Raw genomic sequence first — 23,653 nt, 5'->3', positions numbered from 1 at the left:
TTAGTTCTCTTCTTCCTCTCTGCATCCTTGAGAAAAGACAGCATATATTTCAACTCAACTTGCAAATCTTTTAACTGTTTTCCGTATTCAGATACGGTTCGGCCTTTTTCTTCGAGGATGTTCAAGGCTTTCTCTAGACACACTGTTACAACAGCGTCCACCATTTTCTCAGACACCTGCAACTTTCAGAAATATTTCCAAACAATAATATAATCGGTTATGTGTTTCATTAGATCGAACTTTCTAAAAAATCAATCCACCAACGACTAATAGAATCTCAGTACTGGATTAGTCTTTAACTATTCCGTAGTTTCTCAAGAACCATGTAGAATCCTTAGAAAATTGAAATGAATCTAACCAAAGTAAAGTCTATCTCATGGTAAGAGAACACTTACAAGGAAGTGACTTAGCCGTTTAGGATCTGAAGCTCCTGATCTTTGGATCTTTTGCAAACTTTGGTTTCAGGAATGAGCTTACAAGAAACTTTATCGAATTTGAAAGTCAACGGTTTCACAATTTTAAGTCAAGAGTCAACCGAACTCGTTTTCTTTATACTTTTGTCGGAGATAGGATTTATAGTTGATAAATTCAATAAATCTCTGACTTCATAAAATCCGTAAGAAGACAATAGTAAAAATTGTTTTTAACATCGAAAAAAACTAAATTAACTACTCAAAAATTTTAAATTGATGATTTTGGCCTTTAGCTTCGTCATTTACAACTTTTCTTAGCTTTTAAGAACTCAACTAGTCCTTGGAGTACCTTATCCACAGAGTCACTCCTCATCAACTGTTCAGCTACTTCAGCTGGTGTAACTTGTGTTTCTCGGATCAATTCCTCAATCTGTTCGAAAGTTATATGATCTTCAATCTCGAGATAATTTGAAGCCAAAACCTTAAAAGCAGCTGGTGTGCAATACGACATGTGAATGTGCATGTCCATACGCCCTGGCCTCAACAATGCTGGATCCAATCTTTCTTTGTAGTTAGTTGTGAACACTATGATCCGCTCGTTACCACAACTTGACCATAGTCCGTCTACAAAATTCAATAGACCAGAGAGTGTGACCTGAAAAACGACCAACCACAACATTAGTTAATTATGAGTTTAGGCTAAGAAGCAAGACATACAAACATTAAAGTGATAGTGAATATCCAAAAAATGCATCACCGCTTTATACAAGGTATCGTCGTTGTCCTCATCAGTAGTGCGATTTTTGAACTCGATTGAACAATCAATATCTTCCACAACTAGAATGGAACGATTTGCAGTAGACATAAGTAACGTCCGAAGCTCAGCATTGCTTTTAAGCGATGTGAAGTCTAAGTCATAGATATCAAAGTTAAGGTGATTAGCTATGGCAGCGATCAAGCTTGATTTGCCAGTACCGGGTGGACCATACAACAAATACCCTCTCTTCCAAGCTTTTCCAACCCTCCCGTAAAAGCCTTTCCGCTGCACGAATCTATCGAGATCCTCCACCAAGTTTCTCTTAACCTCGGGATCCATGGCGAGAGTGCGAAACGTGGAAGGATGGTCGAGAGTCACAGAGGTCCACTCCACCGAGTAAGAATCAAGGGTGAAGATCTTCAAAGTCTTACGGTTTTGTTTCATCAAAGCAGCTTGTTCCACCACGAACGGCAAGTAGGATTCAAGAACCACGTTCTTGAACTTCTTTCGGAAACTGAGCTCGTAACTACGCACTTCAGATCTCAAAGTGGAGTTGAGATCCCGCGGGTTACGAAAATCTTTTTTGTCGACATGGCGACAAACAAGGATCCAACTGAGCTTGACGCCATCAAAAGTATCCACAACTTGCTCATCACGTTCGACGGAGACACTATAATGGCTCTGTTTCTCATGCTTGTTCACTTTGATTCTTCTAGTGGAATTAGATATCTTGGTGGCGAGGTAAGCCTCCGCAGACTCAAACACTTGGTTGTGTTCATAACCTCCGAACTCTTCAATCACAGCAGTCATCTCAAAAGAAAAGTAGCTGAAGAATCTGCGGAAGCCGTAAGAGATAAACTCATGAACCTCGCCTGGCATGTATTCTTGAACCACTGATCGAGCTAGCATCGCGGCTGCAGCCACTGATACAACCGCCGTGAGAGCTGTTTTGGCGGTGGCTAAGTGAGATTCACTAGAGGATGAAGCAGAGGAACTCATTTCCCTTTCAATCTCTCTTTATAACTAAGTTTAATAAGAAAACAAAAAAAAAAAATCAGAGCCACTAAACCAGAACAACTAACCTAAAAAAAACAAAGGGTTAAGGAAGGATTAAACTTAAAGGTTTACGAGGTAAATAAATCTGATTCGATTGATCAAACGATGCTATGATGATAACTAAAATTGAAATTCTAGCAATTCAAAAAGAAAAAATTGATACCAGCAGCACTTCTGCGATCACTGAACGAACTTTCACGATACCTCTCAGAAAATTAGGGATGAAGATGATTATTTACAATTTTGTGAATCGAATTGTGTATAGTGGGCCAACATCTACGGCCCATTTAGTAAGTATAGTCGCAATGACTTTATAATTTCTTAAAATACGTAAGCTATTTTTTTTTGGACAAATTAACTCTCTTTTTTCAAAAAAAGAAATTCACTGTTTGGTTAAGGCAAGAGTCAATTCGGTGTATAACCAAAATTAATAAACTAATTAAGAATATAGCATAATTTTCAAATAAATTAGAAAAATAGGAGGAAGGGTAGAGAAAATGACAATTTTGGTGTTAGTGGAAGATAATAGTGGCCGGCGGTAGATGGAGGGGTGGTGGTTGAAGGTGGTCAGAGGAGTTGGCCGAGAATCCGACAATTGGCGGTGGGTGGGAGCCAAAGGTGGCCGGAGGAGTTGGCCGGAATCTAACGACTGACGGTGGGCAGTGGCTGCTGGTGGTAGCGGATTGTGATGATAGGAATTGGTGGTAGGGATAAATTAGCCATTAATAAACAAAATACAAACTATATAACCTTTTAATGGTTAGAATGGTTATAGAGTAAATTAATAGGCTCAAATTCTTCTAAGGGCAATTCTTCTTTATCAATACCACTAAAATAAGTTAAATTTTCAAACACACTATTATTAGTTTTATTTTTCCAAAATACCATTTTTTTCTTTCCTAATCCCAATAGTATATTAATAAAAATGTCTCTCATTCAAAACTTATTGATACTAATTAATATATAAAAATGTATAGAACATATAAACCATTAATATTTAGAAAAAAGCTAGAAACTTTTTTTTTTTTCATGAAATAAAGAGTACGCATATAAATAGGAAAGGTTTATTTAAAAAATAAAAGAAAAAAAAATGTTCCAAGTAAAAAAAACAGAGAATTAGCTTATTCATCAACCTTTTCGTTTTTTCTTCACAACCGAATCTTTTTTCTTGTTTTTGGTTTCCTTGTCCTTCGCTAGTTGCTCCTCCAATTCTTGCTCTTCCTTTTTAGCCTTATCTTGTTCCTTTTTGGCCTTATCTTGTTCCATTTTGATCTTCTTGGCTTCCAAAAACTCGACCAAACCCTCAAGAATCTTATCAACAGAGTCATTATTCCTCATAAGTTGTTCCGCCACATCTGCTGGAGTAACCTCTATGGCCTCAATATATTCCTCGACCTTGGTGAAAAGCGGGTGCTCTTGGATCTCTAGATAGTTTGAAGCAAGAACCTTGAAAGCACTCGGCGTGCAGTACGACATGTGAATGTGCATATCCATACGTCCAGGCCTTAACAAGGCCGGGTCGAGTTTCTCTTTGTAGTTTGGTGTGAATATTATGATTCGTTCTTCCCCGCAGCTTGACCATAGACCATCAATGAAATTTAGCAGTCCAGAGAGTGTCACCTTCTTCTTTCGTGATTTCACAGGAGCTTCTTCTTCATCATCAGATTCATCAGCTGTCCTATTATTCAGTTTGAGCGAGCAGTCAATATCTTCCACAATAATAATCGAACGATTAGCAGTGGCAATCAACAACTGTCGGAGCTCACAATTGTCGCGAACCGCAGTTAACTCTAAGTCATAAATATCAAAGTTGAGATAATTGGCCATGGCTGCGATCAAGCTTGACTTCCCTGTGCCTGGTGGACCGTATAACAAGTATCCTCTCTTCCAAGCTTTACCAACCCTCTTATAGTAGTCGCTCCGCTTTACGAACTTGTCTAGATCGTCCATCACACTTATGGTCAAGGGTAACAGAGGACCACGTGCCTGAGTACCAGCCTCTGTCGAGAGTGAAGATCTTGAGCTTTTTCTTCTCTTGCTTCATTAACGTGGCTCTTTTCACTATGAATGGCAAGTAAGATTCAAGGGCTATGTCTTTGAATTTCTTAGGGAAGTTGAGCTGGAACGATCTGACCTCAGATCTGACTTTGTTTGACTCAACATGGCGGCAACGGAGGACCCAACGGAACTGGACGCCGTTGAAAGTGTCCACAACTTCCTCGTCACGTTCCACGGTGACGTCGTAGCTTTTTTCTTTGGCGTGTTTGCTCACTTTGATTTTCTTGTTGGAAGGAGAGATCTTGGTGGCTAGATAGGCCTTGGCAGCCTCAAAGACTTCATTGCGAACGTATCCTTCATATTCTTCATGGTTATTGTCATTTGAGAGGAAAAGTCAAGAACGAAGCGGCGGCGGAATTCATCTGAGATGTAGTGTCGCACCTCGTGAGGCACATAGTTTTGGACTAACGATCGAGCCATCACCGCGGTTTTGGCCACCGAAGTTGCGGTGGTGAGAACTTTCGAAACTTGTACCGACTTGGTTTTTTCTAGGATTTGTGCAAATATATCTGGATAATTTGCAGCATAAACCGAAACAATTCGAGGTCGTTTTGACATTCCAAGTGTCTTGTGTCTACCGATACCCATACCCACATGCACACGAGGTGGACAAGTCGGGGATGTTAGTGCCATTGAGACCTGATCTCTAAAACTAATTACGAACCAGTTCGATCGATCGTATCTCTCTTAGGTTAATTTGCCAAGTTCCTTGGGTGAGAAGAAAAGGTTTTCTTCAGTGAACCGTGAACTAGAACGTCTTCTCTCAACGAGGAGGAACTTCTAAAAACTCTTTATATAATAGCTAGGAATTGACAACAAAAAAAAGATGAATATAAACACGAAAAGGAAATAACACAAAAAGAAAATTAAGGAAAAAAGGAAGATGATAAAAATCTATATAATAATAACAATCCAAATAAATGCGACCAACAATCGTGTTTTTTCAATCGTACATTTTGGATATTTTCTGAAAAGTCATGATAGATCATTAAAACGGTTATTTATGAAAAGTTACAACTGTTCATTGTAAAGTTGTGTTGATTGGAACATTCATATCTTTTGAAATCTATATATATTTGTTTGTTTGAACTGTTTTCATTTTTTTGCCATGACACAAAATCAACTAAAATTTCAATTTCAATGGTTTATACATTTTTCTAAATTATTTTATAGCATTCATTCTTTTAACAAAAGATTTTTGGAATGATGAAACTAATTTACATCTTTTAGTTAATTTTAAATATAAAAGTTTAATGAAAATACCTAGAGTGTTTTTCCAAAAGTTAGATGGATTACATAGTGAGTTTTTGGATTTGACTTTTCAATATGGTAATAAATATGCTTTCATATATATAATTTTAATGAAAATACCTATATATAATAGTAATCTGAATAAATGTCACCAAAAGTTGTGTTTTTTCAATCATACTTTTTGGATAATTTTCAAAAAAAATCTGTAGAAAAATAAATTGTATATTTTACAAAAAGTTATGATTGTTCATTGTAACGGTTTTTTTGTAAAGTTGCAACTGTTCATTGTAGAGTTGTGTCTATTTGAATATTTATATCTTTTGAAATCTATATATGTTTGTCATTTTGAACTGTTTTTTTTTGCCATGACACCAAATAATAAAAATTTTCAATCTCAACGGTTTTTACAGCCCTCTAAATTATTCTCTAGCATTCATGCTTTTAAAAGTAAAGAGATTCCTCCAATTCTTGATTTAACAAAAGATTTTTAGAATGATGAATCTAATTTACAACTTTTAGTTAATTTTATACCTAGAATCTTTTTCCAAGAGTTTGATAGATTATATAATGAGCTTTTGGATTTGACTTTTGAATATGGTAGTAAAGATGCATTTTATTTAAAAGCAGTTTATATGAGTTTGTAGGTATAATCAAATGCAGACACAACAGTTACGATTTTTCGTAGTACCTTTTCGTAAAAAATATTTTTCTTTGCTTTTTTTATAATTCAAACGGTTGTATATGTTCATTGTAGAGTTGTGTCTTTTCACTATATTTTATTTATATTTTTTCATCACAACTTTTCTTTCTAATAGGTGTGTCTATTTAAATAGTCATGCTTTTTGAACTCTTACAATCTCATACCCCCTTTTCATCAAAACAATTTCTCAAAAACCCCTCAATGCTAAAAAGATAATATTACCCTTAATGAATGTTGTTAAAGGTTTAATATAATTAAACGAGTAAGTATTCAACGAAAACATAGTAGCTCAGTGGTTGCGAGCTCCATGCGCACGTGCGCGCGCCCAGGATTCGAATCCCACTATGCGGGGTACAACTGGGTACAACTAGGGTGTACCGAGTACAACTAGAGTGTACCGTGTACAACTAGGGTGCAACGGGTACAACTGGTATAATTAAGATATTTGATTTTTATTTAAAAATTGTTAGAGGGGTAGTTTCGTCCTTTCATTAAAGAAGAGTGGTATGTAGAATTAAAGTGGATACGTAGAAAAGAATTCTTGGGATAGGGGCACAAGAGAATTAAATCCTTATATTTGTCTCTTTATCTCTATTGCTATAATCATTTCTAAAATTTTAGCTGGATTATAAAATATATTCAATTATCTAGATTCAACATAAAATGAAAAATTTGTTTCAACTTAATATTGAATTTACAGTTGTGTCTATTTATCTTAACTTTCCGTTTAAAAAATATAATAACAATCTGAATAAATAAAAACAACAGTTGCGACTTTTCGTAGTACATTTTTATAAAAAAAATTCGTTTTATTTGTTCTTTCTTAAAAACTCAAACAGTTGTATTTGTTCATTGTATAGTTGTGTCTTTTCACTATATTTTATTCATATTTTTTCATCACAATTTTTCGTTCTAATAGGTGTGTCTATTTAAATAGTCATATCTTTTGAACTCTCTATATATTTGTCTATTCATCAATAACTTACAATTCATTGTTCTTTGAAACAATTTTTTCATTTTATTTTAAACAATTTTTTCATCTTATGTTAAATCTAAATAATTTGAATATTAATATCTAATATTTAATGTTATTCTATAATCTAACTAAAATTTTAGAAATGATTATAGTAATATAGATATTCAATAAAACTTAATATAGAATTTACAGTTGCGTCTATTAAACGTAACTTTTCGTTAAAAACTATTTTAATATTTAAAATTTATTTTATTTTGTTCTTAAGAGTAGTGTATTTTAATTTTAATTTTTTGTTGATACTGTTTCACTCATTATTAAATATATTTTTAATTATAGTTCTTTAATAGAAAATTACATTACTCATTATAACCATTAGTTCAATATTCTCATTAAGGATCACTTTTTCATAATGACTAGGTTTTGAACCGACGCTACGCGTGGGTTTATTTGATATATTTTGATAAAAATTATATATGATTAATTGCGGTAATAAAATATTATCTCATAAAAAAAATTAGTACTATAGAAAAAAATAAATTTCAGATACACAATTTTTAAAAATATAAAAATCAGTTGTGTTATAAAATCAAATCTGATAAAAAAAAATCATAAAGTTAACTTGACGTCCACACGAGGCAAATCAAACTGATGACCTCACATATCCTAAACCATTTTCTTTGACCACCACAAAAAATGAAACAATTTTATAATCATGAATTTAACTCGTTTTCATATTTAATTGATCGCTACCACCTATGTTTTCGTGTTTTTTATTCAATGTTTTCTTATTCTTCATATTCTTTCTTGTCATTTTCATTGTCAAATTTTGTGTTTATTGTCATTGTAACTTTTACTGTTTGGTTATTCGTTATACTCTTTTTCTTCTTCTTCCTCGTCAACTTCTTCACATTCTTCCACTGAAAACCATTTTTTAGACTACTACACAACTTGTTAACCCATCAAACTCAAGAACAAAATCATTTCTTTTCTCATAAAATTTGTGAAATTCATGATTACCAACATAGTCAACACATGCACCCAATTATTGACAATTTTATCCATATACTTATTTTGTTTTAGATCCACGCGTTTAGAAACTTCTCAAACCAAAATCCTTACTTGGTTTATAATATTTTAGAAACATAATAAAACATACTAATAATTTTTAATTAATATGAATCATATGATATATAGAAATATGAGTACACTATAAGAACATATTAATTATAAATATATAATATCAATTATATTATATCATCAAATAATATCAACTGTATCATATTATCAAATAACTATAACCGTATATAACAGTTCCCGCTTGAACCGTAACCGTATTTAAACGTAACCGTGACAAACGTAACCCTGGTCATGCCTATGTATAGCTAATAAAACATGAGTGTTTGTCATCCATCTTTCTTCTTTAAACCTCAAAATTTGACTCAAACATCAAATTAAGGTCTTGCGATGTCAATCCTTCTTCCTTAGACCCAAAAATAAAAAATTAATGAAAGAATATCAACTCATCTATAAAATCATACACAAAAATATGTTTTACAGCTCATAAAAAATAAAAAGCACAAATGTAGATAAATAAGATAAAATACCCTTTTTGTTAAAAATACCCTTTCTGATCTACCCCTTTTTCAAAAATATCCCTTTTTTAGCCATTTTTATTTTTGCCCTCCTTTAATTTTTAATGACCATTTTATCCTTAGATGAAAAATATTTTAATCAATAAAAAGCAAAACAAAATTTTCCCGCCAAAAACATTTCCGACATATTTTCCCGCCAAAAGTTTTTTTGTAAAATTTTTGACAAAAAAAATTCCCGCCAAAAAAAATTTACAAGGTTTTTAAAAGGTTTTATAAGGTAGAAACCTTATAAAAGCCTTATAAACACCTTGTAAAGGTTTTACAAGATTTTTTAAAGAGTTTTAAAAGGTTTTTTAAACACCTTGTAAACGATTTTACCAGGTTTTAATAAGGTTTTTAAAAGGTTTTCAAATGGTTTTTAAAAAGATTTTTAAACACCTTGTAAACGCTTTTTATAAGGTTTTTAAAAGCATTTACAAGGTTTTTATAAGGCTTTTTTAAAAGCATTTACAAGGTTTTTTAAAAGCAGTTACAAGGTTTTTATAAGGTTTTTAAAAGGGTTTAAAAGGTTGTTAAACACCTTGTAAAAGCTTTTAAAAAGCATTTACAAGGTTTTTAAATGCATTTACAAGGTTTTTAAAAGGTTTTTAAACACCTTGTAAACACTTTTGAAAGGTTTTTAATAGCGTTTACAATGTTTTTATAAGGTATAAATTTTAAAATTTTTGGCAGGAAAATATTTTCGATTTTGATGACTGTAGATTCTTGCTGTCACTCAAAAAAGGGTAATTTGATCATTTTGTACATAAAGAGGGGTAGTTTTCAAAATGGCCAATATGGAGGGGTATTTTTAAAAAGGGCACATGAAAAAAGTGACATTTTTAAGAATGCCCCTTTATGTTTTGCATCAATATTTATAATATTATAAACTTTTAAAAGGTTTCGAAATATAAAATTTGAACCTTTTAAAAAATTTCAATATTTATAATATTTAAACTTTTAAAATTTTTAAATATTATAATATTTTTCTGAAAATGTTTAAAGTTTTAATTTGATCAAATAAAAAACCAGATCAAACCAAATAAATTTTTTAAACTTGGATGCCTGATAAATCAAGCTTTCCTGCTCAGTCGTTGTTGGAAGCATATTAATCTTATTTATACTGGTTCTGAACCATTGTCTAAAAAATTTATAGCCGATGTGGGATATTGTGCTTAGTTCTTTGATTTCCATAAATTTAAAATTTTCCTTTTTCTAAAAAATTCAGTAAATTTAAAAAATATTAATGAATGACATGTCAAATCATGATAGGTTGTTTAAAATAATTCTTAATATAGAAAATTCTGGAAATTGTATAAAATGTTAATAAGTGATATGTCAAATTTCTATTGGTTGTTTAAAATCCTATGTGGACGGCATTAGGAGCTTATAGCTCATACTTTTTATTAGTATAAGGTTACAAAACCATAACCGATGGTTAATAAACCTTAACTGTGACAACCGTAACTCTGGTCATGCCTATGTATAGCTAATAAAACATGTGTGTTTGTCGTCCATCTTTCTTCTTTAAACCTCAAAATTTGACTCAAACATCAAATTAAGGTCTTGCAATGTCAATCCTTCTTCTTTAGACCCAAAAATAAAAAATTAATGAAAGAATATCAACTCATCTATAAAATCATACACAAAAATATGTTTTACAGCTCATAAGAAATCAAAAGCACAAATGTAGATAAATAAGATAATTTATGTTTTGCATCAATATTTATAATATTTTAAACTTTTAAAAGGTTTCGAAATATAAATTTTGAACCTTTTAAAAAGTTTCAAATATTTATAATATTTTAAAATTTTAAAATTATAATATTTTAAAACTTTTTAAAAGCTAAAAACTTTTAAAAATTTCAATATTTATAATATTTTAAACTTTTAAAATTTAAAACTTATAATATTTAAAAACTTTTGAAAAGCTAAGAACTTTTAAAAGTTTCAATATTTATAATATTTCAACTTTTAAAATTTTTAAATATTATAATTTTTTTTTGAAACTGTTTAAAGTTTTAATTTGATCAAATAAAAAACCAGATCAAACCAAATAAAACTTTTAAACTTGGACACATGATAAATCAAGCTTTCCTGCTCATTCGTTGTTGGAAGCATATTAATCTTATTTATACTGGTTCTGAACTATTGTCTAAAAAATTTCTAGCCGATGTGGGATATTGTGCTTAGTTTTTTTATTTCCATAAATTTAAAATTTTCCTTTTTCTAAAAAATTCTGTAAATTTAAAAAATGTTAATGAATGATATGTCAAATCATGATAGGTTGTTTAAAATAATTTTTAATATAGAAAATTCTGGAAATTGTATAAAATATTAATAAGTGATACGTCAAATTTCTATTGGTTGTTTAAAATCTTATGTGGACGGTCTTATGAGATTTTAGCTCATACTTTTTGTTAGTATAGATTTTTTTTTAATTTTAGCTCTATACCATAATTCTTTGTAAAAATATCTTATATTTATAATAATTTAAACAATATGTTTTGCAAAGTTGCGTCTATTCTACATAATATTTTTTGTTATAAGTTTTCATTTTGATGATTGTGTTTTTAGTAAAAGTTTATGTATTCAAACTATTCTATTTCATTTAAATAATTTCATAATGTATAATTTTAATTTTAATTTTATTTTTTTAAAATACTCGCAGGAGGTCTCAGTCCTACCTAGTAATATATAGAGAAAAAAGAAGAACAATTAAAACATGTACGGCCCATTTAATAAAGAAAGTATTAGTCAACGTATTGTGTAGTGTGCTAAAATTATAGCCCTTTTAATATCAAGAAAAAGTGGAAGAAAACTCGGTACCTTAGAAATCAAAGCCGTCTTGGATCATATGGATCCGAGGAGCTATGAGTGGTTGATTTTGCAGACTTGATAACAAATGGGATTCCACTCGGACTCCGCGGTAGGTTAAGTATTAAGTCAATTTTTTGTCTCCTTGTCTGCATTATTGGTTCTTCTTACTCTGTGTTTTCCTTATTCTTGCCTACTTGCTAGATCTCTAATCAAGGGGGTTTATGCTTTGAATTTTACTTTCTGATTTCTTGGTTTATCAGACCGATTCTTGAAATCTTAGGTCTAAATCTGAAACTGTAGAGTGTTGGTAGACAGTAACTTTAGTCGATTATGTATTTTCCAGAAACTGCAAGTCTTTGGAGTTGGAATAAAAAGACATCTCTTTCTGATTAGTGAGAAATTCTTATTACTGAATGATCGACTTAATTTAGTGGAATAAAATCATATGAACTTCATTCATTATATGACTTAATCCTTGTGTTTTTGGCTATTAATTTAGCTCCTTTGTAATGTTGGATCATCCCAAAATAGAGAGACAAATCAACGATTCTTCTCAGGCGATTTTAATAATTAAGGTATTGATATATTCTGCCAAGTTCATGTCGCTCCTCATGTTTGGCTTTTATCTTGGTCGTTCTCCATCTTCTTGGCTTTTAATAACTCGACCAAACCTTCAAGAACCTTATCAACACGGTCGTTCCTCACTTGCTGTTCATCAACCTCTTCGGTTTTCTTGACTACCGAATGATCTTTTCCCTCGGTGGTCTTTGTCTTGTTCTCCAACTCTTGCTTTTCTTTCTTGGCCTTATCTTGTTCGTTTTCGATCTTCTTGACTTTCAAGAACTCGATCAGACCCTCAAGAACCTTATCAACAGTGTCATTCCTCATAAGCTGTTCAGCCACCTCTGCTGGGGTAACCTCTGTCGCCTCAATACCTTCCTCGACCTTGCTGAAAAGGTGGTGCTCTTTGATCTCTAGATAGTTTGAAGCAAGAGCTTTGAAAGTACTCGGTGTGCAGTAGGACATGTGAATGTGCATGTCCATACGCCCTGGCCTCAACAACGCTGGGTCGAGTTTCTCTTTGTAATTGGTTGTGAATATTATGATCCTTTCGTCACCGCAGCTTGACCATAGACCATCTATGAAATTTAACAATCCAGAGAGCGTCACCTTTTTATACCGTGGATCCTCCATTTCGTCAGGTTCGTCACTAGTCCTATCTTTGAGTTCTAGTGAACAATCGATATCTTCTACAATAAGAATCGAACGGTTAGCAGTGGCAATCAATAACCGCCGGAGCTCAGAGTTGTTGTTAACCGCAGTCAACTCTAGGTCGTAGATATCAAAGTTGAGGTGATTGGCCATGGCTGCGATTAAACTTGATTTCCCAGTACCCGGTGGACCGTACAGCAAGTAACCTCTCTTCCAAGCTTTACCAACTCTCTTATAGTAGTCTCTCCGCTGCACAAATTGGTCTAGATCGTCCATCACATTTCTCTTGACATCTGAATCCATTGCTAGAGTTTTGAAGGTAGAAGGATGGTCAAGAGTAACAGAGGTCCACGCGTCAGAGTAATTCCCATACATGTTTTCAGGGGAGAGAGTGAAGATCTTGAGTGTTTTCTTCTCTTGCTTCAACGACGTGGCTCTTTTCACCATGAATGGCAGGTAAGATTCAAGAGCTATGTCTTTGAACTTCTTGTGGAAGTTAAGCTCGAATGATCGGACCTCAGATCTCAGCGTGGAGTTTAGATCCCGTGGGTTGTGGAAGTGCTTGGACTCGACATGGCGACAATGGAGGATCCACTGGAATTTGACCCCGTTGTAGGTGTCCACAACTTCCTCGTCACGCTCCACGGTGACATTGTAGTTGTTTTCTTTCTCGTGTTTACTCACTTTGATTCTTTTGTTAGAAGGAGAGATCTTGGTGGCTAGATAGGCCTCTGCAGCCTCAAAGACTTCATTGTGAGCAAAACCTTCAAATTCTTCGATGATTATCGTCATTTGGGAGGAGAAGTAACTAAAGATACTGCGGAAGCCATAGGAAATGTAGTTGTGCACCTCGTCAGGCAAATAATCTTGGACTAGCGATCGAGCCAGCATTGCGGTTGCAGCCACCGAAGCCGCGGTGGTGAGAACCGTCTTAGCCGTGGCCAGACGGGATTCCGCGGAAGAAGAGTCAGAGGAGCTCATCTTTAGTTTTGGGTGTGTCTGTCTCTAGTTTTTGAGTTGTCTTTAATTAACCCCCAAAAAAACACATTCAGAATTTATGTATGATTGGTGGGAAGTGGGAACGGAAGACTAATGGANGTTTAATTAACCCCCAAAAAAAAACACAATCAGAATTTATGTATGATTGGTGGGAAGTGGGAACGGAAGACTAATGGACGCAAGGAAGTAGCGAGGATCCTTCCCATTGCCTACAACGTGGAAGTTGCTAAGTTATACAATAACAAATAAAAAAGAAGAAGAAAAGTAAAAGAGTTTTAATGGGCTCCAATGACNTCTAAGTTATAAAATAACAAATAAAAAAAAAGAAGAAAAGTAAAAAGAGTTTTAATGGGCTCCAATGACTTGTTCATGAGGTTTATTTGACTTAGTAAACAAATGAATGATCCGATCCATGCGTCGAACAAAAACAATAAAAGAATTAGTAAACAAAGACTGACTTAACGTGTGGATCACTCAATTCTTGTAAAAGTAGTTTTAGAGAAAATGTTAGTGTAGCAGAAAGAAACCGTGTCACTTCCACTCATTTAATCCAATAACGGTTAATAGTGTTTATGCACATAGTGGTTGCATACTGTATACATCAAATAATAAGTAGATTTTAAACCGTGGTACACCGCGAAATTATATTTTTACTAAAATCATTAAATTTCAAGTTGTAAATATTAGTTAATTTTATACGTTTTATTTGATGTTTAAGATTGTATAATTGTATTTTGATTGTTAATTCTCCGATTTAATTTATGGTATATCGCATGAAGATTTATTTTTGTTATAGAACTGGTATTAATATCATTTTATATTATTAAGTTGTACTTGTTTGTTTATAATAATTATGTATTTAGAGGTGTCAAACAGGTTGATCCATATTTTTTTCTTGGACTGCAGCGAGTCAACCCACTAAAACCGCGGTTGTTAAAGTTATTACCAAGCATGTTCCCGGCCTAAATTTGCCTAAATTTATATTAAGTATTCTTTAAAAATTTAGTGGCAACGACAAAAAAATAACTTATAATAATGATATTTTGTAAATATCTTAATTGTTATAAATTAAAATTTCTCACATTATCACATATTTCACCTATTATATTTACATAACTATGTAAAAATATTATTTATATATAATATATTAATTTTAATCATATATTTGTGGTCTTTTGGACGACATGCCAAACCGCAGACGTACCCTGCTAAAACCTGTAATCCGCATAGACTTTAACCGTGAGGACAATTTTTTAAGGGGTTTAATATTTTGTCGTAATCCGCTTGTGGATTAAGTGTTGTGTTTGCTCCTATTTTGACTAATATAAAGCTTAGTTTGTTATAAGAGATTAATATAAAGCTTAGTTTGTCCAAAAAAAAATATAATGTATAGAATGAGCAATTACGGAAGAGATGTTGTTATTTGTATATTCATCGAAGACAATGGGAGATAGATTGTACACTACGAAATGACAAATTCTAGACTTGATTTTGTCTCAGAACAGAAGCTCTAAATTGGAAGTCACATAGGTATGTAAGAGAATATACACTTGATGTAATAGAATTATATGTTGAGAGTGTCTAGTGTTAGACCTGGATTTGAATGTGACTGGAATGGTTGATATGGTCTTATATATGATTTTCTTTTATATTTTCCACTCAATCTTTCAGCTTCAGCTTTGATGTACTTATTCGATTACAATTAGATGTTGAACTACCCTAGATAATATGCACTTCTATCATTAATACACTTTTTAATAAGATGCATTTATTTGATAGGTGGCTGGTAATACACAACAAAATCAGCCGTAATAGCTCAATAATTTTGATCAAGCTAGGGATGCAATGGTAATTAGTAACCAATTTTCATTGCCTAAGTTGTATAAAAACGTCTAAATTTCAGAAATGTAAACTGATTGTTAATGGAAAAAAAAACAAAAAATTGATTGTTGCTGAATAAAATAACTCATATATAACAATGTGGTTTGGATATAGGAGAGTATAGCGTAAATCAATAACTTAAGTAATGAAATGAATAATCCTTACAAAAACATAGTTTGAATAAGCGAACGTCTATTAGAAAGGTAAACAAAGCAGTAATGATAATAGTTAAGATTTTCTGCTTGTGTGTTTCTTTTTTTGGTGTTATGAGCTGTGGTGAATGAGCAGTGTTTATAAACTTATAAGGAGATCTTAGGGTTGTAGGTGAGTGATTAGAGATAAACTTGTCGAGAAAGTAGATAATATTTTCAAGATCTCACAATTTCGGAATGTTTGAGTAAGATTTAGAAAGCTTATATAGAATATGCGAGTAATATACCAGTGATTAAGAATAAGTGAATATATTGGTTTCCAGTTGCTAATAATTCTATAATTTCCAGTTCCCATATAATCAAAATCGAAGATGTAATTAAGATATTCTAGTTTCTATAATCTTAAAATATTAAATGTGGTTTGTTTTGTTTAAATAGTATTGAAGATCGAGATAATTTTAGAAACATAATACCCGATTTAAGATTTTCGGATGGATATGGAAAGATTATCCTAATTTTTGCTTTATTCAATTTTTTTTAGGTTTTAATTACAATGACATTCTTTGTAAATAATTTTAAACTTCAAGCCTTCTTTATTAAAACTGCTGTGAAAATGTTAATATATATATACATTACTATTAAATCAATTCCACCAGTTTCTTAAAATTTATTATTTTTCTATCTTCATCTTAATTCTAGGGGTATATAGTATTTCTTAGAGATTAGGTTTTATGTTTTATTTTAAGGCTTCTCTGGTAGAAAATCTCCGTTGGTAGGTTTTTGATTTTGTTTACTTGTCCAATTGCTGCCATAAATAGCACTAAACTGTGGTGTAGATGATTGTTGGCCAAATACAGTCAGACCATGTGTTCACCTCATTCGTAGTTAAGCTTGTTTATGTAAGACCAATAATATACTGCCCTCTTAGAGATTTGAAGGGGTCCAAAAGCAAGCTTACTTGTGTGTTTGACGTCAAGATAGAGAGGGACATTGTATATTGGTGTGGCATGTGTTCTTGCTTTTTGCCTTTTCTTCGGGAAATCATTAATAAACTAGTGAAACACCGATGGTTTACAGGACTGGTGAGAGACATACATGAGTGTAGTTCATACTCTTTTTCCGTTTTGGTTTTTGTGGATGCAATTGAGATTTCTCACACAAAATGTTTTTTACTTCTTCTTTACAGCTTACAGAATTGAAAGCTCTATCCTGAGGTTTGATTGTGAGATAATTGTAAACGTGCACACATCTCTAGCTCTTGTATAATTGGACGCCTGGAAATGTTATTTTGTAGCTAAAGTTGGTGTAGGCTCTTACTGGAAAATTAGTTAATGTCATGCTAATGAAAGACAACTGGTTGTTCAAACAAATTCAGAAACAAGTACCTTGGGATCAATGATCAGAGTCAAGTGGCCTAAACAGAGTTACCTGAGAACGGATGCAAGCAATATCTGGTTCTTCCGCGGAAAGAACAATACTCATTAATTAATTAAGAGGATCTTGACAAGATTGGCTAGTTGTGCATTTCCCTTGGGGACTAAAGGTTTATTGCACCATCATCACTACTGTGCCAATCATAATTAAGGCATCATTTGGTAATAGTTTCCCAGCTTCCTTTGAATCAGTCTTGTGAATAACAAAAGTGACAAGTAAAAGATGAAACTAGCAAATTGTTTGAAAACCCTTCATATAATAGAAGACAGAGCAAAAAAACTCAATAAGACTAGAATGGATTCGTTATACATCTGATGTTACATGATTTTCTAAAATAAAACTCGATATATATATATATATATATATATATATATTATTTTGTTTCCAAGCTTGACAAGTCTCTTACCAAAAACTTAATTATTTGTTTAAACTATTTAAGCTAGTAAATAGAATCTATGCATCACACGATAACATATGACATAATTTATAAAATTCGGAATAATATATATCTGTGATACAGACATTACAAAATAATATTATTTCAATATCTTGTTTATATCACATCACCGACTTATGATGGACGATAAGGTAACTTGATTTATGGATGTAGACTCCTTGACCGTCGACGAGGAAGCCATGTCGCTGAGAAATCTAGCATAAAAATAGTTTGGCTTCTTTGGTATAGGAATTTCCATCATCGTGGTTGCGAGCATTAAAGCGACGGATTCTGTGCTTGGTCTGTCGTCTACATCTTGTTGAACACAGAGTAGAGCAACTTGTATACATCTCACGACCTCCTCTTCAACCAGTGAACAATCTACAAAGTTCGGATCAACAACCTGTAAACTGTTCCCCTCATCAAAGTGCCTCCATACCTTTTACAAGATAACAAACCACATATTTAAAATTTTTGTAACCTTTTTGGTATTAAAACATACTGTATAAGGTTGAGTCTTACTTACGTAGTCAAGCATACTATCACCATGGTAATAGTTGCAAAACTCGATGTTCCGCTTCCCAGTTACGATTTCAAGAAGGGTGACCCCAAAGCTAAATATATCTGATCTCTCCGACATTTTTCCATGTAACGCGTACTCTTCGGACATATAACCGCTAATGTAGTATGGATATGAAAATTCGAAATTATGAGTGTCTTCTTATTTTCTAAAAGAAATATTATCTACGACAAAGACTTTATATTTTCAAAGACAATACAGTATATATCATAATGAGTTAGTTTTGATTACTAACCGTGTACCAACTGCTCTATTGGTCGTAGCTTTCGTGTCACCAGAATCAAGAAGTTTGGCCATCCCAAAATCTGATATTTTTGGGATCATATCTTTACCGAGTAAGATATTACTCGGTTTGATGTCCCTATGAATTATCGCCGGTGTCACATAATTGTGGAGATAGGATAGCCCACAGACAATACCCTTGATGACGAAGTATCTTTTCTCCCAATTAAGTAACGAGCTTTGAGTTTTATCTATCCATCACAAAACATATTACATTAATTTATTTGGTTCAAGTTCAATGCTTCTAAGAAACATAAAATTCAGGCGCGGTTTTATGGGCTGTGCAGGAAGGTGCATGAGAACATTGCTCTTATATAATATTTCTATTTTATTTCTTGTTCAAGGCCTAACATATTTAAATATAGTCCAACTTTTCAAGTTGTTTTAATGTATAGGATAGGACTAAAAAAAATGCCACATGGGCCATAGTACTTTTGAGCTGAGCTTATTCAAATGTTGATTAAAATTTTATATAGCTAAATGTCTCATGTTTAGCCAAAAATGTTAATTAATATATATATATATATATATATATTATTTTTTATTAAATATATACTTGTCTTTCGATCACAACAAGAAATAGGTTAGTTTTCAAAGTGGATAGGGTATTTTAAATTCATTTAAAATAAAAAAGTATATATATAAATACTAACCGAAAATATAGTAATTGAGGCTGGAGTTTTTCAAATATTCGTAGACTAAAAGTTGTTCTCGATCCTCCAAGCAGCACCCCTGCAAGCGCACTAAGTTTTTGTGTATTACGTTCGATATAGTTTGTACCTCGGTTTTGAATTCGTTGATTCCTTGTGACGATGTAATAGCTAATCTTTTCACCGCCACAGTAGTCTTGTTAGGCAATGTTCCCTATTATCACATAATTTTAATCAGAATTATTGATGGAAAGATTCGAGTCATCCATTATAATTGGTTTTTCTAACCTTGTAAACTACACCGAAACCACCTTCTCCAAGCTTATTAGCTTCGGAGAAATGATTGGTTGCTTCAGCAACATCAGTAAAACTCATTAAGTCAAATTTGGTTTGACCTGCTACCTCGTTCATTACCGTTGTATTAGTTGATCCTAAGCATTAAAAAAACATGAAAACAATCAAAGAAAAAAATAATAATAAAGTTACAACAAAAAAAAAAGTTTTTAAAAATATATATACTGTACCATGATGAGTTATTATGGTTCGCTTGTGCCGTTTCCAACAGTAGTATGTGGCGAATGTAGCTAGTGCCACTCCAACGAGTCCAATAATAGTGATGAATGTAACCTTCAACGCGTCCATACCTTTACTTTTTGTACTGTTGTTCGTCTTCGACTCATCATCACCTAATAAAAAATACAAATTAACCAAAAAAATTAATCGAAATTTGTTCTATACTACAAATGAACAAAAATAATAATCGAAATTTGTTCTATTATAAGCCTTACCAAATTGTATAATTATACTTTAGGCCCAAACCAATTTATGAGAGGGTTGTATTAGAGTATAGATGAAACTGGTTTATGTTGCTAATCCCGGTTTAGTCAATGTAATGCATATATAAGAAGTAAATGTAAAATGTTGAGATTAAGTTGAATGAGAATGAGTTTTTGATATTCGTTTGTTAACAAACTTTCTTGCTCTCTCGTTCATCTAACAGGTTGTGGTCGACTAACTTCGTGGTGTTATTATTACTATTATTATTATTATTAGTATTAGATCAATATATCTAGTTATGAAATTACCGAACAAGGTTTCAAGAGATCTGAATCTGATCATGGGATTTACAAAATAGTTTACTCATCAGTAACTAGATATAAACTGTATTTTTAAATTTCAAAAGGTTTGATGGACTCACCGTGATCTATAGCAGCCACTTTCACATACAGGTCTCGACCACCGACACCGTAGTTTTGGAAGTCGTCGAGTGTTCCGGTCCACATGACACAACCGACCTGGCCTTTTCTTCTACCGACATAAGCGTACGCGATACAAACACAATTCGAAAGACAACGGATCTCGCAATTTTGCTTTTCAATTCCTACAGCCACAGTTACACCTCTAGTATCCGGCAACTTCATATTCTTTAGCTGTAAAAACTGATCTCCGGTGCAGTTCAGTCGCGTCTTCCTTTGACACCCACCTCCATTAACGCCCAGTTCTCATTCAAAGCTGGATCGAACCCTTTTATACAATTACATTGCAGGCCCGACGTCGTATTTTTCGAAGAGTAACTATTAGGCCCACATCTTTGATATATATGTTTTTCATAATTATGATACCAAGACGAGATCCATTGCATTGTTTCAGGTATCCACGTGAATAGCTCAAGTGAATCTCCTGCCAATGTCAATCTTGAGTTGTTGTTTTTGCCTGTCATTACGAAACCGACGTAGGAGACGTTCCCCCAAACTGAGCTTACGTAGGTAGGTGAAAACTCAAGCGGTATGTCACCAAAGCGTATTCCATCCCACAGATCGCTCCGGTAAAAATGCTTCGAAGTTTCTTGCACCACTAGAAAAAGCTCATAGAGCCCTGCTTGGTTTTCAAGTTGGAAGGAATAACCAGTGTTTGACGGAATATCAGGATCCCAGGATGTAAGGGCTTCCTTGGTTCCAGTTTTTAGATCCATTCCCAATTTCATCCCCGGTACTAATGTATCCGTGGGAAAATCGAAGCTCTGCCACAAAAACCCATCCGGCTCGTCGTTATTGGAGTCTTTCACCACGAAGTTTCCGTTATCAAGAAGCTGTGCCACCATTGGAGATCTCACGCCTCCTCTGTTAATAGTGGTCGACCAGACATGAGAATTATTCTCATCTGAAAGAACGAGATCATCGTCGGAGAATTGGAGTGTTCCTACTGATAAGTAGAAAGGCTTATATCTGTTGGCGACCCATATACGTGTTTTCTTAGGATCGTTCTTGTACCATATACCCAAATACCAATGTGGAGTATGCTCAGAGGCAGAGCGAAAAAGACCTAGCTCAAAAACATTTCCAGGAGACACGATCGTCTCGTTGGCTGAAATGGTTCGATTTTCTCCTGTGGACAATGAACAGGAAAGTGGAAGCCTAAATAAGATCAGGGATGAAAGTAAGATGACCAAGGTATGATAACTTAACTTGGTTGTTCTCATGTTTTTTTCTGTTACAGTGACAATATTTTGTGTTTCTGCATCTCATCTAACCAAGGACGAAGCATATTATAATATAGAGAATTTCCCAAATTGTTAACACAATTAGCTACGCTACCTAATTTATTTAAATACATATCAGTTTTCACTAGTTTTTCAACAACACTACATACATTATGTCACATAACATAATTGCAACTTACTAATTTTCAACAACACTACATATGTTGCATACCTTAGGTTATCCCCAACGGGGAGTTGTAAGAGGAGTTTTAACTAAGAAGAAGAAAAAAAATAAATCAGATAAAAGAAAAAAAAATAAGAGAATCTCTTATTTAGTAGACTCGATTTTGATATAAATAAGACTCGATTTTGATATAAGAGACCATACATGTTACATTTTTGTTGGGCAACCGATTAATAGAAGATAAAAAAAAAATTTGATGGTCGATAGTTTTTTTTTCTTTCTCTCCCTCTCTCTCTCGATGGAAGACGCGAATTGACAATGAAGGAGATAGAATCAAAGATATGGAATCAGATGATTTGGGCATCGGAGGAGATGCGAAGCGGAGGAGATTGAATCGGCGGAGGCGATTAGGAGGAGATTCAATCGGAGGATCTGGCCACTGAATCATCAAACGCCGGCGATATTAAGCTACCCTCGTCGCCGACTTACTTGTCATTTATTATATTTTAATGTTTCATATGTTTTAAATTTTATGAAATGCAATAATTTTATAAACATATATCTCAAATACAATCATTTCATATTCTAATTTAAATTTTTTATTTTCAAAAGAAAAAAATTTAATTAAGAAACTCAAATAATAACCCACCATTAGGAGAAAAATTTTTAATTAACAAATCCAAAGTTCTTAATCATTTCAAACTACAAAATATATGAATAAACAATTTAAGAGCCCCTAAAATAAATCCCCCATTCGGGTTGCCCTTAAAGCCTTAAAGATATGCGTAGAGGTTGTTTATAATGAGCCTAATAATGAGTGTCAATTTTTTTTTTAAACTAATATTTAAATCGCAATATCAAATTTTTACAACATCTTTTAAACATTTTCCCGCAGACAACTAAAAGACATCATCTGTATTTTTGCTTTATTTTATCATATGATATTAATGCTTAGATTTATATCATGGGATAATAAAAATATTAGTCGAACATGTTCTTTTCAGGCACCCCACCCCCACAGTCCCACTAAAGATCAATTTGGACACTGTGAGATGAACATAAATACGCCGAATGATCGACTGCAACACAAACCCTTTGTACGATACGTTATATCACTATAGACTGTAGTTGAAAATAATTATTTGCATTCTATGCAGAAGAACAAAAAAATCTTGTACTGTTTAGTTTAACACTAAATTTTCTCATTATAATCTGCATTTTTCTGTAACTGCACCGACTGCTCATCCATGATCTAATGTTCATCTATATTGTGTTTCCGTACAAAGCAACGAACCAACATTTACAAAAGCATGCAAACTCTGATAAATTCTAATCAAATTATTTTTAGAATAGTATTTATTAATTACATGTAATATAGCTACAGTTTATATACTGAATGATATAATATAAATTACTATTGCATTCTATTTAATATTTTCAAAAATTTAGTTGGATCTATTTTTCATAATGTGAACCATGGTATGTGTGGAAGATCTATGTTTTTATAATAGAATTTGTAAATTTGATTTAGTTTTTGTAAATTATATATGATAAGGAAGAGAAATAATTAAAAGAAAAAAAAAAAAGAACATACACACATAGGTGTAGGTGAGCGTACATGTGTAAGAAAAGGAGAGAGGGAAGTCAATCTTCCAAAATTTCTGATTTTATTATTTAAATTGCTACTCAATTATGCAAAAAG

The 23,653-nt window shown here is 32.8% G+C and overlaps 3 protein-coding genes, 1 long non-coding RNA gene and 1 pseudogene across 4 annotated transcripts; 1 reads left to right on the top strand and 4 right to left on the bottom strand.

Annotated features, from left to right (window-relative positions):
• LOC104780925 (AAA-ATPase At3g50940-like) lies at positions 588 to 2,476 on the bottom strand. Its single transcript, XM_010505466.2, has 3 exons — positions 2,390 to 2,476; positions 1,171 to 2,193; positions 588 to 1,068 (listed from the first exon to the last, which is right to left on the bottom strand). The coding sequence occupies exons 2-3, from the start codon at positions 2,167 to 2,169 to the stop codon at positions 712 to 714; spliced, it is 1,356 nt and encodes a 451-aa protein (XP_010503768.1). The 5' UTR covers positions 2,170 to 2,193; positions 2,390 to 2,476; the 3' UTR covers positions 588 to 711.
• LOC104780924 lies at positions 3,255 to 11,929 on the bottom strand (annotated as a pseudogene).
• LOC104780923 (protein HYPER-SENSITIVITY-RELATED 4) lies at positions 12,052 to 13,937 on the bottom strand. The gene has a single exon (XM_010505465.2). The coding sequence runs from the start codon at positions 13,853 to 13,855 to the stop codon at positions 12,272 to 12,274; it is 1,584 nt and encodes a 527-aa protein (XP_010503767.1). The 5' UTR covers positions 13,856 to 13,937; the 3' UTR covers positions 12,052 to 12,271.
• Positions 15,256 to 17,413, top strand: LOC104780922. Its single transcript, XR_766837.1, has 2 exons — positions 15,256 to 15,403; positions 17,093 to 17,413. It is a non-coding gene; the product is annotated as an uncharacterized LOC104780922 (long non-coding RNA).
• On the bottom strand, positions 17,856 to 21,767 carry LOC104783996 (receptor-like serine/threonine-protein kinase SD1-8). Its single transcript, XM_010509079.1, has 8 exons — positions 21,002 to 21,767; positions 20,487 to 20,771; positions 19,813 to 19,974; positions 19,577 to 19,719; positions 19,292 to 19,502; positions 18,592 to 18,829; positions 18,303 to 18,453; positions 17,856 to 18,215 (listed from the first exon to the last, which is right to left on the bottom strand). Exons 1-8 carry the CDS (start codon positions 21,765 to 21,767, stop codon positions 17,904 to 17,906), a joined length of 2,268 nt encoding a protein of 755 aa, XP_010507381.1. The 3' UTR covers positions 17,856 to 17,903.

The sequence above is a fragment of the Camelina sativa genome, chromosome 4 (genome assembly GCF_000633955.1).
Source record: "Camelina sativa cultivar DH55 chromosome 4, Cs, whole genome shotgun sequence".
Taxonomy (NCBI): Eukaryota; Viridiplantae; Streptophyta; class Magnoliopsida; order Brassicales; family Brassicaceae; genus Camelina; species Camelina sativa.
Note: the sequence above shows the minus strand (reverse complement) of the source record. Positions and strands in the feature narration are given on the sequence as shown.